Below are 17500 nucleotides of genomic sequence, written 5' to 3'. Positions count from 1 at the left end.
AATACTGAGTAATATTAATTAACTACATGTACTTACTATACGGTTAGGGTTAGAACTAGGGTTTGGTTTAGGGTTACTTACATCAGGGTTCCCAGTCTTAAGTCAAATTCCCTGACTTTTCCCTGACTTTCACTGACTAAAAAGCTGAATTTCCATGACCTATAATGAATGGAAAAACAGGCCGCTGTTGTGCTGAGCCTTTTTTTTGTTGTTGTTGCTTTTTTACCATTAAATGCTCTTTGATATTTTTTACACTTTTTTTTTTTAAACTCAGTCTTTGAAGAGGTCATTTTGTAGCCAAAGCTACGGTGGCCGAGAGCTCAACGCGCTGCAACTTCAGAAAACACATGCAAATAGAAAAAGCACCAGCAAATCAAGAAAACATCTTCATCAGTTTGACAGCAGGTGGTGCAAATGCTCACAACACAAACAAATAAAGAAACACTGCAAATGCTCACAATACAGCCAAATAAATTTTATATGCAGTGCGTTTCTTTGTTTGGTTGTGTTGTGAGCATTTGTGCAGTGTTCAGGTAAAGAAATTGAATAATTACTTACAAAATAACATTTGCATATTCTTCACTGTGTTGCAGCTTGATTTAGCATTGCCATCTGAAATTAGTGGCAAGGCAACCACTGCATTTTAATCATGAATCAATCCAAAAAAAAAAAAAAAAAATGCAATGTTTTTAATTTGTGTTGTCAAATTGACGAAAGTTGTTTTCTTAATTTGCAGGCGGTTTTTTTTCTATTTGCAGTGCATTTCTTTCTCTTTTTTTTTGGTTGTGTTGTGAGCATTTGCAGCGTGTGCGTTGTAAAATTGAGGAAGTTGTTTTCTTAATTTGCAGGTGTTTTTTCTATTTGCAATGCATTGAGATCTCTCGGTCACCGTACAAAGCTCCCAAAAATGTTAATTTTCTGGCATATTTGCCTTTGTTAACCGGTACAGCCTGGTGTCCTGGTGAATGCATTTGACAGTGATAGCCAGTTGACGAGCGGGAAGGGAATAAGATGGCGCTGGAAAAATAGCCCAGGGCTCAATGCTAAGGATTTTTTCAGTGGTTAAAATTATTACTTGCCCTGTTAATATTTTCACTAGCCTTGCCACAAAAAATAAATAAAATAAAATAGTTGCTGTTATCAACTTTGATTTTTGTATTCTAATATATAAACTTATGACACCAATATTTTAGATACCAAAATTGTTTTACAAATCTCAATTTCAATGTTAATACCACAGCAAAAAAAAAAAAAAAAAGTATATATATATATATATATATATATATATACAAGTTCAGTATCTAATATGAAGTTCAAACATCATTAAAGATAAATAAGAACAAATGAACAAATTGCAAGTAATGGCTAAATTAAATATATAGCACAAAGATAGAAATTAAATTTTGCTTAAGTTTTTATGTTTGTAGGTGTTCAGGTACAGAAATTGAATAATTACTTACAAAATAACATTTGGATATTCTTCACTGTGTTGCAGCTTGATTTAGCATTGCCATCTGAAATTAGCGGCAAGGCAACCACTGCATTTTAATCATGAATCAATCCAAAAACAAAAAAAAAAAATGCAATGTTTTTAATTTATTTTAGACTGCATAATTTCAAAATCTGAAGAAACAGAATGGTGTGACTCAGGGGCGGAGCCAGACGATGCAAACATTCGGGGCTGAGCCCAAAGCTAGGGGGGTCCGGGGACATGCTCCCCCGGGGAGATTTTTTCCCAATTACGTCAGCTAAATGCACTATTTTTCAGGCTGTTTGAGATAATAGAACGCCTAAAAATCTATACACTGTATGGGAAAATGATGAATGTTATTCAGTAAAATAAAAAATCACCCAGTAGAGCCTATAACCTATTTTGTATTTAATTGTTCTCCAGCTGTAGTGAATCCAAAACACCAAAAATGTTAAGGATGACTCATTTTCATCCAAGTATAATTATAAACGCAGGGCTCTATACACTTATATTTTTGAAGGAGCACTTACACAGCACTTACAAATTGCATAAATAATCTTATGAGGCTAATGTATCAAATATAAAATTTGGAATACAGAAATATGAAATGATGAAAAAAATTAGAATGGTACTTTGCCACTAGGTGGCGGCAAGCCACTGCCTTAATGAGTGAGTCAGTCAGTCCTTTAATCAATCGATTCGTTCGAAACAGATGATTCATTCAGAAAAAAAGTAAGCAACTGTTTTAATGAATGGGTCAGTGAATCATTTACTCTCGCAAATTTATTCAGTAAACACCGCTGTGTGTTGCTGCAGAGCACAACAACATGCTTTGTTTGGAACCATTTCCTTAGCGAAATATGTCTTTTTTTATTATCTTGTTTATTGAATTGTTGCCCTGACACGAAAAGTCTGCCACAGACCATGCTAACCCAACATTATAACCGCTCTGTGTGTGTGTGTGTGTGTGCGTGTGAGTGTGTGTCCTAAAGACTGTGCTGCGCAACCGTTAACTGTTAGATGTTCAAAATGTAACGTTAAATCAGACACAATTTAAAACCGAATAAGAAATATAATACTATGATTAAAAGTTACAGATACCTGAAGCTGTTGTATCTTGGCGTTCAAGTGTTGGCTGGTGTTTTACTTCCTTTTTTTGAAGAATTTTGAAATATCCATTTTATTTTTCAAATAAATTGATCTATTAAAATACTACACGCCAACAAACCGCCTGGCTCCAAAAGATCTAATTTGATTGGCTGGATCGTACAGACGCTCGTCGATGGTTGGCCAGTTTACATGTCAGTCAGAAGCACTAGACTCAGTGGGCGGTTTTTGTCGGGTGTGAATGACAACGCGTAAATTGACTGACACTGTAGACATGAGAGTCGAGAGATATTTATTTATTTATTTAAATTCTAATATAAATTACTTTATTGGACATTGATGAACATTGATTGAAACTCATTGATGGCATAGTAATAAAAACATTCGGGGCTTTACTGAAAACATTCGGGGCTCCAGCCCCCTTAGCCCACCCCTAACGCCCCCCCTGGTGTGACTTTATCTTTGTGAAATGATGCTAGATGAAACAGAAACAGCAGACGGGCTGAATGAGACGCAGTTCCTCTCTCTGACAGCAGGTGGCGCTTATGGAACAGAGATACAGCGTTTCCTTGGTTACACTATAAACACAGCAGTGCTGGCGTATTAACACTCATTTAAATGCTTTAAACAGAGGCAAGATGAAAAGAAAACGCCGTGTAAACTTTTCTGAAAACAACCAGTTCCCCTCAGAAACACATTCTAATAAAATTCAATGTTTAGGATTCCTATATTTCGCACATTTTGAATCTTGTTCTGCCTGATCTGGTATTTTCTCCTCTTTGCGTCCGTCTTCAGCATCTCTGGCCTCTGTTAATGGCCGTTTACAGACTAATTAATTATAGATTAATCATTGTTAAAGCTACAAAGTTACTTGCCAAGACGGGCATTTTTATACTTTTGTATATATTTGTCGATTCAGGCGCAAGAAAGATGCTGTGAGAAACTGAATTCAGGGCTCGCGCGTGTCCGAGACGCTGCTGTTTACACAGGTCAAGTACTGAATGCAGAAATCAACAAAAATCCCTGATCTTCCATGACTTGGACAAAAAGTATATAAAATTCCCTGACTTTCAATGTCTGGAATAGACCTTTTAAAATTCCAGGAATTCCATGACCCGTGGGAACCCTGTTACATGTAATTATGCATAATTAATTATTATAATAGTAAGGACATGTAACAAGAACACCTTAAAATGAAGTGTTTTTTAACCTCTGTCACTCAAAGCCCTGTTTGATCTTCCTGTGGACACACGGTTGATCTGCTGTTTTTCATGAAGTGAGAGAGTTTGATTGACAGTGAAGAATACCCATCATGCTTATCTCAGTGACGTTACAGACAGCTGTGCGCCTCTGTCTACAGCACACAGCCCAGCTCATGATGATTTATCTGTTCATCGTGAACACAAGGGAATTCAGTCCTGGCAGTATGGTTATCATCGCAGCAGTCTCACACAGCCGATGTGTGTTAGTCTCTCTGTAACCGTATCCGTCTTTGGTCTGCAGGTGAAGCCGCTCATTTGGATCGAGTCGGTTATTGAGAAGTTCTCTCACAGTCGGGTGGAGATCATGGTGAAGGTTTGTGTGTTAGTCCACACTAAGCATGTTGTTCAGTATATGTAGACTGATCTGATCCAGTCTCTGTTCTCTCTACTCCAGGCTAAAGGGCAGTTTAAAAAACAGTCTGTAGCCAATAACGTGGAGATCCACGTGCCGGTGCCGAGCGATGCCGACACTCCCAAGTTCAAAACCAGCACCGGTCACGCTAAATACGTTCCTGAGAAGAACGTGGTGGTGTGGAGCGTGAAATCCTTCCCAGTAAGAAACCAAATACAGATGCTTCGAGAAAGCATCTGTCCTGAGATGTTATGTGTTTATAAGACCTTTGTCATGCAGGTATGTGTGAGTTTTGTTGAATCTGAGCTCCGGTGTGGTCGACAGGGTGGAAAGGAGTTCCTGATGCGCGCTCACTTCGGTCTGCCGAGCGTGGAGAAGGACGAGATGGAGGGAAAGCCTCCGATCACCGTCAAGTTTGAGATCCCGTATTTCACCGTGTCCGGCATACAGGTGCATCTGCATTCGCCATCAGTCTATCTACACTCGTGTCCCCGTGTTTAACGTTCTGATTAAGAAAGTATGATGGTTTGATCTTATTGTGAAGGTGCGGTACATGAAGATCATTGAGAAGAGCGGCTATCAGGCGCTGCCGTGGGTTCGGTACATCACGCAGAGCGGAGGTGAGCTTTCACAACACTTTACAGTTTACAAATAAGCAACAATGTAAAACTTGCATATGGACATTCAAATTAATATGTTCATATTTTCTTTTTCTCTGTATTTTATTACTATATTGTTATTTATAATCTTTTGTCTATTCTCTTTATTATTAGTGTTTTTATTACCTTAAATTATACGCATGTCTGTACTGGAAGTTCCTGACACCAAGACAAAAACACAGTTTGCAATAAAGCTCTTCTGATTCTGATTTAAAGACAAAGACACAACATTAAATAAATACATAATAATAATAATATACACAGTAAAAAAGGGCTGTATCCATCAGGTCCTGCTAGGAGCTCTCTCGTTGTTGCTTTGATCATTAATGCAATCATATTCAAGTAAATACAAAAGCACTTGATATCTATCAGAAGTCAGAAAGAGCTTTATTGCCAAGTTTACACAAGTCTTCCGGCACAGAAGACCGTACAGACGGTGCAAACATGCATCAGAATGCTGTAGAGATTGAATATAACATTAATATTAGAAAAGCATTCTGCACTATATACAGAAGTAGAAATATATGGGGAAAAACATTGTTGTTTAAAAGCATGTACAGATGTTATTTACAAATGATCTCACAAAGCAGGGTTTAAAAAAGCCTGTATGTAGCAGATCAGATGATGTCAAGAGGATGATTGGTATTAATTATCATCATGTATTTATATCTGTGTATGTTTCAGATTACCAGCTGAGGACTAACAGCTAGAGACGCGACTGAGAACTGCACCGCAATTTTGTGGAAGAAGTTTATTAAATGTTTTTGTGTCTGTTATTAGTTGGTTTTATCCTGCCAGAATTTCATTAGACAAAAAATTATTGTATAAATCGATGACGTTGAATGTAAACACACTCAGCATTTCAGGCATTTTCAAAAGTGCTTTTTGCACCAAATCATGGAATATGTTGTCAATCATTTCTGTTTAATTTTGCAATAAATTGATTATATTTGTCCTAAATATGTTTATCATGAGTGTGTCTTTGCTCTCTGGGTAAGCAGCTCTTTCTGTGTCTGCCGGTCTCGATGGCTAGTCTGTGCTCACTGAGCCTGTACTTGCTCAGGATCTGTCTCTGCTTTGTGTCTTTCACACTCTGGAGATATTCTTCTGATTCATATTTTAATTTTATAGTTTGATAGAGTTGTAATTTGCTTTGTGTTTTGGTTTCTTGATCCCAATGTTCCAGATATATATGTTTAGATTGTTTGATAATCTGATTTATGTTGATGTTTGTGTGAGAAGCAGTGCTGGTCTGAGACTGGTTAGTGTTAGTAGAGTTAGTCAGGTTAGTAAGTCTCAGAACCAGCTGACTGAGTGGACTCTTTTCAGGGTTCAGTTCTTGGGTTTGTAGCGATTCTCTGGGACTTGATTTTAGATGCATCCAGAATTTGAGCGATCTTTTTTGTATATTTATAATCAATGGGAAACGGCCTAATTCTGCCCTACATGCATTATTGGGTGTTCTTCTTTGTAATTTTAGGATCATTTTGCAGAATGCTGTGTGTAGGGCTTCTGTTGGATGCCTGTCCCATCTAGTGTAGCTCTGATCACTGAGTGGACCCCAAACCTCACTTCCATACAGCGCTATGGGCTGAATTACACTATCAAAGATTTTACACCAAATTGGAAGCGGTATTTCAATATGTTGGAATTTTTTCTTGATTGTATATAGAGCTCTTGGAGCTTTATCTTTGAGAGCAGTGAATGAACACAACAGTTTACAAATAAACCTTCTCAAATCGCCCGCCTTCTGCGCTCTGTTTTCTCATTGGTCGCTGGCGCAGTTGCCACGGCGATACTGTAGCAACGCCTATCAGCACTCCTCCCTTTTGTCCAATTATGGCAGCCGCGTTGGCGTGTGTGAGCGCTGATTGGCTCGTCGCGCGGCGCTGTTGTCGGTCAGGCGCGCGATGTAAAGGCGCTCAGCTCAGCGCGTTATTTGTGATTGTTTTGACGGATTTGTGTAAACAGACAACGGTTCTGATCCGCGACGCACAGAGACACCGGTAAGCGCTTGAAACGCTGTTGAATCGGTTCGCGCTGTCACTGAATGTTTTCTCGGATCAGATCTCCTCAGATGATGGTTGTGGACGGCTTCGGCTGCGGGAAGAGCCTCGGCGCGGCGGCGGCGCGGGGGAATGTGGACGCGGTGCGGCGGATGCTGCAGGATCACCGGCTCCAACCGGACACGCTCAACGAGTTCGGCAAAACCGCGCTGCAGGTCAGATGCTCTGCTTTCGCTTTCTCTTCCAGCCGCGGTTCATTATTTAATGTAATATGATCGCGATCACCGGAGGTTATGATAAAATAAGCATCAATAATAATGTTACAGTAGAACTCAACACTGATTACTGCCAGACTCACTTTAATTAAGATTATTATCATTTTAAAGCACAGCCACCACAAAATCAGACTTTAGCACCTCTTCTTACTTTGAGATCATTCTGAGGATAAATACTGATTTAAAATCATAAGAAACTGTTTAATAGCTTTGGTACAGTTTTATTTTTATCAAATCTCTGCATATCTACGACAGGAAACACTGGCATCTAACAATGCTTTGGAAAAAAACTGTTCATTTAAAATATAAAGCAGATACACAAACCCAAATAGGAAATAAACCGTTATGGAATAATAATGTCCTATTCTGTCTCATATTTTAGAGAAGTCGATGCAATTCGGGAAAGAAATCAACTAAATCTGTATGTGTGTGAAAATATTCAGATTTAATGTTTTAAATAAAACTGATTTAATGACACATTTTGTTCTGAGTAAGAGGTTATTGTAGTTAAAGTAGGTAACGCTGTGACCTGTAGCTAGTTCTCAGCGAGGCCTGAGGCTCCTGGAGTGACGTGTGTTTGCCGTCTGCAGGTGATGATGATGGGCTGCCCCGGCGTGGCGAGTGTGCTTCTGGAGCACGGAGCCGATCCGAACGTCCAGGACCGCTGCGGAGTGACCCCTGCGCATGACGCGGCCCGCACCGGGTTCCTGGACACGCTGAGGGTTCTGGTGGACCACGGCGCCTCTGTCAACGTCCCTGACCACAGCGGGGCCCTGCCCCTCCACATCGCCATCCGTGAGGGCCACGGGGACGTGGTGGAGTACCTGGCCCCGCTCTCGGACCTGGGGCACCGGGACGGCCGCGGGGCCGACGCTCTGGCCGTGGCCCGGGACGCTCGCGCTCCGGAGATGGTGGAGCTTCTGGAGCGCCTGCTGGCGACCAGTTCACATTGAAGAACTGTACGACTCGATTCATGTGTTTGGGGAGCCCTCTCCGCTCATTAGCGGGTTGTAATTATATTAATATGTTGGATGTTTGATAGTTGGTAGTTGAGCTCATTATCTGGAATATGTAGCACTGGTTTTGCACAGAGCGGCTCTCCTCATGCGGGTTGGCCAGGCACACGTGTAAATAACTTTCTTTGGTGTTTTACAAAACATTTCTGTGCAGAACTGTTAATATTTTTATTCTCGTGAAATTATTTCTTGCCATCCGTGCACCGATGAATTCTCCGTTGTGCGTAAATTTGCTTCACGGATTATCATCTGTAAATAACATTTTATGAATTTGATTTATTTATTGAAGAACTGTATATTAACGTTTATGTTTACCGTGGTATTTCAGATGTTATTTATTAAGGTGTTTAATAAACTGAAAATGAGTTTGTCTGAATTAACCGTGCTGTAGCTGCTCATGTTTTCCAACAGATGGATCGCTCCTCAGAAACATGAGCAAATAAACACACATAGTGCAACATTAAAACAAATAACACATTACCAAACATCTTTGACATGATGTAACTCCTCGGAACAGCTGAGAAAACACAGACAAACAAACATGATCCCTATCCATAAATCTGCCGAGCTGAACTATATTCCTCCAGAAGATGCGTCAGGGAGCTGAAGGTGACCCTGAACGGCTCGCTTGCCCCACAGGAATGTGTGCGACTGTACAAGGCAAACATTGTGCGGTCACAGAACAGAAACGCTGCTTTTCTGGAGCGTTTACAACTCTGAGAGGACACAGACACAATGGTGGGTTTGTTTGCTCACTGCATTCAGGCCAAGCTCTCAGGATCCCTCTTACGTCCAGCAAAGCGCCCGCTGTCTCCGCTGCACGGTCTCCAGGGCTTCAGGCCAGATTGTTGCTTTAATGACTGATTCTCTAATGCATCAATTGCTTCTTGAAGTCTGACTCCTCTGCAGTAATACAGGATTATTCATGCCAACAGTATAACAGTGAGTGTTTGAGATCAAAGTCCAGATACAGTGTGAGTAAATCATCCTCAGACTGAGTGTTTTAACCCGACTGGATGATCTCCGCAGACTCAGATTTGCACTCTGTACAATAATGATGTCTTGTTATTGGAAGAAGTCCAGGGGACAAAACCTACAAACTAATACTGTACAATAACACAATTCTCAACACATCCATAGGAGAAATCAAATGCATCTGTAAACACATACTGACAGACTGCATATATACTGAAATATATCCGTGCTAGTCACATCACCCTGTATCTCCAACCATCTCCAGACACAGTCTTGCTGCTGAGAAAAGCAATGCAGTGAAACTATTTGACTGATTTCATACATTTAGCTAAATATAATAATGAATGAAGACAAAATGATCCAGTTTAGTTCACAGATGCAGATCTCCTGTGAGTTTTTAATAATCCATTCACTTTAAACTATCTGATGGACTTTAGTTAATTCTCTCTCTTTCACCAGAAACATCAGCTGATCTTCCAGCAGAGGAAGTCCCCGAGGCTTCAGAAGATTCAAGGTTAGATTCTGCTGGTAAATATATAACTTACTTTTTTTTTTTTAAAGGATTTGAATATACTAACAAATATTTCCTTGGAACACAACATGCAGTCATAACTTCATTATATTCTAGTAGACTTCATTGTGCTGCTGTCACGGCTCTGTGTGTGTGTGTGTTTGTCATCAGCCAATCGGTGTTATGACATCATGCAGCTCAGGTGGTCACATGACATCATGCAGCTCAGGTGGTCACATGACATCATGCATCTCAGGTGGTCACATGACATCATGCATCTCAGGTGGTCACATGACATCATGCATCTCAGGTGGTCACATGACATCATGCAGCTCAGGTGGTCACATGACATCATGCATCTCAGGTGGTCACATGACATCATGCAGCTCAGGTGGTCACATGACATCATGCAGCTCAGGTGGTCACATGACATCATGCAGCTCAGGTGGTTGGCTGAACTGAACATCCATGAGCAAAGTTTTCTAATTGTGTGCGTCACGAGATGAAAAGGAATGCCAACAGGTATAAAGGTAAGGCTACACTTACACACACACCTGTGGAAATTTCCACTCACACAGCCGCACCCACCATCAGGAAACAACACACAGAGGCTTCATTGTTAAGAACTGCATTTACTTCAATAGATAAACATCTGAGCTTCAACACTACTGAGAAATACAGAAAGAGTTCAGCACTGCTTGCCGTGATTCACTGATTGGTGGAGACTTCTTTGCAGAATCATAAATCAGTTTTTTTCTTAACCACTGTTAAACATGTTTACTAAAAGATTATGTAAAAATATTAAGTGCTGGTGGCTTTAACAAAAGCATAAACCATCATTTAGCAACCATGTAGCTCACAGCAAGGCTGTCTTTAACGGTTTAAGTTACTGTTGAAAATGAATTCCCCTACAGAGAAAATGATATTTACCCCAGAACCCGGCTGCTGTGCTCTACTGTTAACATGTGTCTGCATGAGAACATCATACGCTTTGCAGGCTTTTCATTTTGAGAGACTGTCATCTTAGTGATCAATCCCATCTTTCTGCAGAAGTTCAGCTCCAACCCTAATCAAACACACCTGAAAGCACCTAATTAACATCTCAGTGATTGTTGGAGCGGAACTGAAGGTATCTGTCCAGGAACTGGACCGGGCAGCCCGTCTCAGGGGTGGACAACGTCAGTCCTGCAGAGTTTAGCTCCAACCCTGAAGAACCCTCACCTGCCTGTAGCTCTAGTAATTCTGGAGACCTTGATTAGCTTGTTCAGGTGTGTTTGATTAGGGTTGGAGCTAAACTCTACAGGACCGACGTTGCCTATCCCTGATCTAGTCTGTCAAGTCTGTCCGGTGAAAGTTCACGCCATAAACACGACCCACCTCATGTGTGGAGTCAGGATTGCGTGTAATTCCTGTAATCGGTGTACATTATTGAGCTCAAATCATCAATAACCTGGTTTCCATCCAAACGAATATCACATAAAACATTTGCGAACAAGCACCGTTTCCAACGAACCCAACCTCCTGATAAACTGGTAGGGCTGTAGTCAAGTCCACCTTTATCGAGTCCAAGACCAGGACTATTGAGTCCGAGTCAAGACCGAGTCTAAATAAGAGTCAAAACAGAGAAAGAAAATAAAAGCATCTTCTTCAAAACCACATACTTAACTATTGATCATTTATGTGTCACGAGAGACAGCATGTCTTCTATTCTAAGATAATCATTTTGCATTATTATTTGTAATGATCTAAAAGCATGTGCAGCAACACTGTAGGATCAAATTAGGCTGTTTTATTTACTTTAGGGTTAGATATTTCACTAAAGTCACATAAACTAAAGTGCAACTTCACATTTTCAGCATTTTTATTAAAGTGTAACAATCATATTATGGGCTGCCAATGGAAAATATTACAAAGAACAAGCAACATAAGTCTAAAAAATGAATCAACATGTTCCCGTTCTTGAACTTGTTACTTGTTCTAAAGCAGGGTGTCCAAACTGAGTCCTGGAGGGCCGGTGTCCTGCAGAGTTTAGCTCCAACTTGCCTCAACACACCTGCCTGAAAGTTTCTAGTGCGCTTAGATGAGCTGTTTCAGGTGTGTTTGATAAGGGTTGGAGCTGAATTCTGCAGGACACCAGCCCTCCAGGACCAAGCTTTGAGACCCCTGTCCTAAAGAAACCATAGTACAATGTAACCCTCCCAAGCAATATAAACACCTTCAGCTCTGTGTGTCTGTGTGGCCGCGCATGCATTTGTTTGCGGTTTACCTTAGGCCATATAATACAGGTGCAATATATGTCCCCCGGGGATGGGGGGATATAGACAGTGTTACAGGTGTTAAGCTGACGCCATTTTTAATAGTAGAAATAAAAATCATTTAATTCAGTTAGAGAACAATTAAAGATTGAAAAATTAAAGAAATTAAAAATTTGATTTTTTTTTTTTATTTGTTTCTAGGCTGGACGATATGGCAAAAATAATAATAATAATAAAAATGTAAAATTGATTTTCATAGAATATTTGACCAATTCTCGATTTTGTACAATTTTAACTAGTCAGCTTGAAAATATAACTACAACATGATTCAAGCAACTTTTCTTTATTAAACTTCTAGTTAAAGAAAATTCTATTCTAAGTGCAGCACACACATGAAGCTGTCATCATGATGTAGATGTTAAACAAATCACTAAATATCTTTGCAGAAAAGATGCATGAACTACATCTTGTACAAACTTTTCTTATGCATATATGTCCAGAAATAATACACGAAAAATGCTTAAAAAATTCTCAAGTAATTCAAATTCAAAATTAGGGTATACCAGTATTATTAACTATAAAGTCTCTGTAAAACAATGAACAGCAGTTTTCAGCCTGTCACCCTGATGCAAACATGGAATATCAGACATACAGTAGTTCTTCACGGGTTTTATTTGATTACGCTGCTTTTCCATTGTTTTTCTATGTTAACATGGACGCGTTTGACTGTTGCGTGTCTCTTGCAGCGTCTCGTGCATGAAACGGCTTTCTAAAACAAGTTCTAGTTATTAAAAGATGTTTAACTCCAATCTTCTTGCATGTTTTCCTGTTCCACCTCCCGCGTCGCATCTTTGAGAACACAAAGCTCATTCTGTGTGAATAGCAGCTATAGAGCATCACACCTGAGCGGTTAATCATGCGGTGACATCTTCTTCTCTCTTTACTGTTAGTGTCAAAGTGTCTAGTTCTAGCGTTTGGTCATATTTCTATTCAAAATCGCGATTCCTTGATTTATAAAAAATTTATTTGTGGCAAAACATTAAATTCAATAAAATTAATCCATAAAATCTGAAAAATCGCCCAGCCATAGCCCCAGTGTTTGCTTATTTTTACTTTATTTAAATTGTGTAATTTATTTATTTTATTTTGCATCAAGGTGTTTGATCCTCCAGGCTTTATTCATTTTGCTCTTATTCGTTCTGTTTTTATTCATTTGGTTCCACAGCGGTTTTTTTGTTGTTGTTTTTTTTTACTTTTAAACATTTGTAAGTTTGTTGTTTTATATTAGGCTTATAACATATGGTGTATATTTTTGTTTCGTTTTGTTAATAAAAGGCCTATGTTTATTGCAGAATATTTGTTGTTGTAAGTTATAGATAAGCAATTGACCGGAATTGCGCTATTGACAGTGAAATGCGCTCGGGCATTTATAAGCTATATAAAAGCGAAGGAAAGTGAGGTGGAAGAGAGGGAAAACGCCAACAAACGTTGTAAAACCAAACTGTATTATGCAACTCGCCGACATTGTGTCTATGGCCAAAATAAAAATGAATTATGCCTCTGCAGCACACACTCGGAGCCAGGCGTATGACCAGCAGTGCATTTACCAGCCGACCAATGGCAACGCCCCTTCTAGATGGATTGTAAATTAAACCAATTACATTACCCATTTTCTGAACAAGCGAGCCAGATTAATGGTTTTGTTTTGAAAGAGAAAAAAAGCATATATAGCTGGACTCGGTCGAGACCAACTACAACATTTGGCGAGTCCAAGACAAGTCCGAGACGACAGAAAAACCGGACTCGAGTACTACAGCCCTATAAACTGGCACTATAAATCACTAAGAAAAGTAGAACAAGCCACTGAATATAATAATTTTCATATATATATATATATATATGTATAATAAATGACTTGCACCTCAGAGTGAGCAGACGAAACACGATAAATATGGTTAATGCTTTCAGAGGTGAATGCTGCTGTTTGGGAACGCAGTCGTGGAAGACAATTATACAGAAATACTTTGATGACAGACTTTGCTCAGGCATTTCAGAACGACCAAATCAACATTTCAGATGCTGTGAACGAGATCGGTCGGCTGGTCAGGCAGGTTTTGCCGTCCCAGAGCGCAAAATCTCTTTTTTTTTTTAAGTGCATGGAGGAATTTATACGGCAAATGCATTTCCATCTTCCATTATTCGCATTAACCCTTTTTCACACAAGTAAAAACCACCTCAAGCGAGCGTAAAAACCTTTCTACGAATTAAGGGATTTTTGTTAGAAATTAGGCGTTTCCATTACTCGTTGGTGCACATTAAAACGGTGATGGAAACATAGCTAATGTCATCACATAAATCAGCTGTTGAAAGCACACTCTATTTAGACAAACGTGAATTCCAGTGCTGCGGTTATCTGCGCTTCATTCTGTCCTTCACGTCTGGAGGAAGAAGGTCAGTCAGACCGTCCTCCACGATCAGAGCAGCCAGTCTGAGCAAGACGCAGTCGGCGATCTCCGCAGGCAGAGACTCCAGCCGGTTTCCCTTTAGCTCCAGCCGAACCAGCTGAGCCAGATTCCCGACCCGCGGAGACAGTGAGAAGAGGCTGTTATTCCCCAGTGCCAGCACCTGCAGCCTCTTACAGGAGAACAGCTCCTCGGGGAGACTCTCCAGCGAGTTAAAGGCCACCGAGAGGAACTGCAGGCACTGAAGCACGCCTATCTCCGAGGGCAGAGACGATAGCTGGTTGTGAGAAAGGTCCAGGTGTCGGAGTTTGGTGCAGTAGCAGAGGCTAGGTGGAAGCCTGCGGATCTTGTTCCAGCTGAGGTCCAGCATCTCCAGCGCTCGGAGCTTGCTGATGTGCTCGGGTACGCAGGAGATGTCATTGTGCCAGAGCTTGAGGACGGTCAGACGGCGACAGTGCTGCAGACTCAAGATCTCTTCCACGGCAGTGAGGCGGTTCTCTCGAAGGTCCAGCTCCTGCAGGAGGGACAGGCTGAAGACGGCGCTGGGGATCCGCTCCAGGCCGCAGCCCGTCAGCTCCAGAGCACTCAGGTTCACCAGCTTCTTCAGGCTGTTGTAGACCTGGAGCCTGGTCCCCTCGTTGTGAATGCAGAGCCGCAGGAGCTGGCCGGACACATCCACCACGCTGGGCGGGATCTTGGTCAGCTTGCAGCGTAAGGTCAGCAAGCGCAGGTTCTTCAGCTCGCGTAAAGAGTCCAGCGCCGGACTGCGGGAGAGCTCGGTGCTCAGAGTGCCGCTGAGGTGCAACTCCTCCAGGCTCTGTAAGGTGTACATCCACAGCGGCACCTGCTCCGGGCCCTCGAAGCCCAAACGCAGGACCTTCAGGTTCTCACGCAGGTGACTGAGGGCCGCCAGCTGGAGCTTGGCCGGACTGTGGATCAACACGATCTCCTGTAAGGCGGTAAGCTGCGATACGGTTCCAGGCACCGTCACGTTACTGATCAGCTCCAGTTTGAGCGACTCGACCTCGGAAATCTCGAACACGGTGTCCGGTAATCCTGGGAGCAGGAACAAGTGGAGCTCCAGCCTCTCGGCGGTGTTGCGCGCCAGACGAGTGCGGAGTTTATCGGCCGTCCACTCGTGGTTGAGGTTGAGCTGGCGCAAGCGGCATTCACTGACCTCCGAGAGGAAGACGGCGAAGCGTTTGGAGTACAGGGCATCATACTGGTCGCTGAGGTGCAGGAGAAACGCAAAGTCGTTTTTGACATCCGGGATGTCGTTAATTCCTGTCTCCAAGCGAACCGCCTCAAAGGAATACTCTTTCAGCGGTCGGTGAAACAGCCAGTAAAGCGAATAAACGCAGAGCAGTCCGTAAACCCCGACGAAGCATATGTAACAGTAGGCTAATTTGGAGAACAGATGCGCTTTATTGTAGTTGCAGCAGAACGCGGCGAAGCCCGTCAGATCCGGAGGCACCGAGCACATCACCACGATCTGGATGTTGGGGACCAGTGCGACGCTGTAAACAGTGATCAAAGCGAACTTGAAGACCTTCAGTGCCGTCTGCAGCATGTACATGAAGTAAAGCAGATCCGCCTCCTCCACGTGCGTCCGAAACTTCTTGACTTTCTCGAACAGGGCCTTGGCCTGCTCACCTTCTTTCTTATCCAAGAGCGACGCGGTTGCTTCTGACGATTTCTGGTCCGAGATGGACTTTATGGAAGATCGGATCGGAGACGCCGCATCGTCGACTGATTTGGTCATCGTATTCTTTCTCCACACGACCATTCTCTCCTCTCGCCGTTCTTCGTAGACTTCGCTGATGGCTCTCGTGGTCCAGGGAGAGTCGAAGCACTTCCCCAGTATGATCACAAACAGCTCGATCTTAGACGACGTCCCTGGGAACTTGAACCAGAAGCTGCTGGCCACCATGAAGATCATGCTGTGGATGACCACTAGGTAGGGGAAGTACTTTCCGTACCAGTGCACGGCCCGTTCGTAGCAGAAGTGGTTGACGAACTCGTACTGGTGGATATCCAGGCCGTTCTTCCGGCCGAACACCTCCACCACGTTGGGAGCGAGATGTTTGGTGATGGCGAACTCCCACAGGCTCTCGTTCTCCTCGTCCTGCCGCAGGTGACTGCAGTCTCTGTCTCCACCGGACAGATCCGTGAACCGGTTCGGCAGGCAAGATATCTTGTCTTGGGTCAGCTGAGGAGAGATGGAGATTGTCTAAGCATCAGTGATGATGACACATGAAACATCGCACTCGTCTAATGAACATTTACACTGCAAACACCTGTATGTTTCTGGCGGCAAATAAAAGCAAGAATGCCCGTTCACGAGTCACGACAGGAGTCTGATGGCAAACACACCACAGAGACATGTTATCTAATCAGCCAACGCTCTTGCCTAATCGCTTCTCTTTATTGCACACATTCCTAATCAGGCGTTCAAGCCCGTTCACATGCGGCGCAGAGCTTTGAGGAACAAGGATGGTGAATGCAATTTCTCAAAAGCATTTTTTAAACCTGTGATCGATTTTTGTAGGTAAAATATAATCAGTGTTACCAGCTTTTCCATGCAAAATTTTACAAAAGGTACATTTACAACCCCACTGTAGAGTTTTAACATTTAATACGTTAGGTTTACATCCATTTATGTGAAAATGCCTTTTGCTCAGCCAATCGTGTGTTTGAATGCAGCCGCACAAGAACGGACTGCAGAGAAGAGCCTCTGATTCACAAAACATGCGTCCAGACGCAGAGATACAGAGCCACTTCATCTCGCAACCGCCTCAAAGAGCTTGACCAACCTGTATAATGTGTCTGCATGCAGCATTTCTGAAGCTGGAGTGAAGGGGAAGAATTTATATTAAAAAAACGTGCTATCTGAAGGCTCAGAATAAAGTGTGTGAGTCACTGTTATTATGCTTTTATGATACTTTGGTGTTTGTTGTAAAAATCTCTGTCAGTGCATGGTAAAACAGCTCAAAGGTTCTTCAAACATTTCCTCTTGCATTTAAGGAAAGAAAGAAAATCATGCAGAAAATGACACTGAGTAAATGACGACGCAATTTTCATTTTGATGTGAACTATTTCTTTTCAGTCACTGGTTAATAGTGTCGGGACACCAAGTCTTGTATGCTGTT

General features: G+C 42.0%; 3 protein-coding genes across 3 annotated transcripts in view; 2 read left to right on the top strand and 1 right to left on the bottom strand.

Annotated features, from left to right (window-relative positions):
- Positions 1–6595, top strand: part of LOC306878944 (AP-1 complex subunit mu-2) — a 10709-nt gene extending 4114 nt beyond the window's left edge. The window contains exons 8-12 of the mRNA XM_079431569.1: positions 4082–4153; positions 4235–4393; positions 4517–4642; positions 4737–4812; positions 5536–6595. Coding sequence (XP_079287695.1) covers positions 4082–4153; positions 4235–4393; positions 4517–4642; positions 4737–4812; positions 5536–5561 — 459 coding nt within the window. The 3' untranslated portion in view covers positions 5562–6595. The remainder of the gene's footprint in view (positions 1–4081; positions 4154–4234; positions 4394–4516; positions 4643–4736; positions 4813–5535) is intronic.
- A 333-nt stretch (positions 6596–6928) lies between these two features.
- Positions 6929–8520, top strand: LOC306879049 (cyclin-dependent kinase 4 inhibitor D-like; the record flags this gene model as incomplete). Its single annotated transcript, XM_079431734.1, has 2 exons — positions 6929–7072; positions 7723–8520. 2 exons carry the CDS (start codon positions 6929–6931, stop codon positions 8083–8085), a joined length of 507 nt encoding a protein of 168 aa, XP_079287860.1. The 3' UTR covers positions 8086–8520.
- Positions 8521–14039: 5519 nt separating this feature from the next.
- The window catches only part of LOC306879064 (volume-regulated anion channel subunit LRRC8E), a 4904-nt gene continuing 1443 nt past the window's right edge, over positions 14040–17500 (bottom strand). Inside the window, exon 3 of the mRNA XM_079431752.1 lies at positions 14040–16560. Within this exon, the coding sequence (XP_079287878.1) occupies positions 14299–16560 (2262 nt within the window). The 3' untranslated portion in view covers positions 14040–14298. The remainder of the gene's footprint in view (positions 16561–17500) is intronic.

This window comes from Barbus barbus (assembly GCF_936440315.1).
Source record: "Barbus barbus genome assembly, chromosome: 13".
Classification (NCBI taxonomy): domain Eukaryota; kingdom Metazoa; phylum Chordata; class Actinopteri; order Cypriniformes; family Cyprinidae; genus Barbus; species Barbus barbus.
The sequence above is the reverse complement of the archived record's forward strand: the minus strand, read 5'-3'. Positions and strand labels throughout refer to the sequence as shown.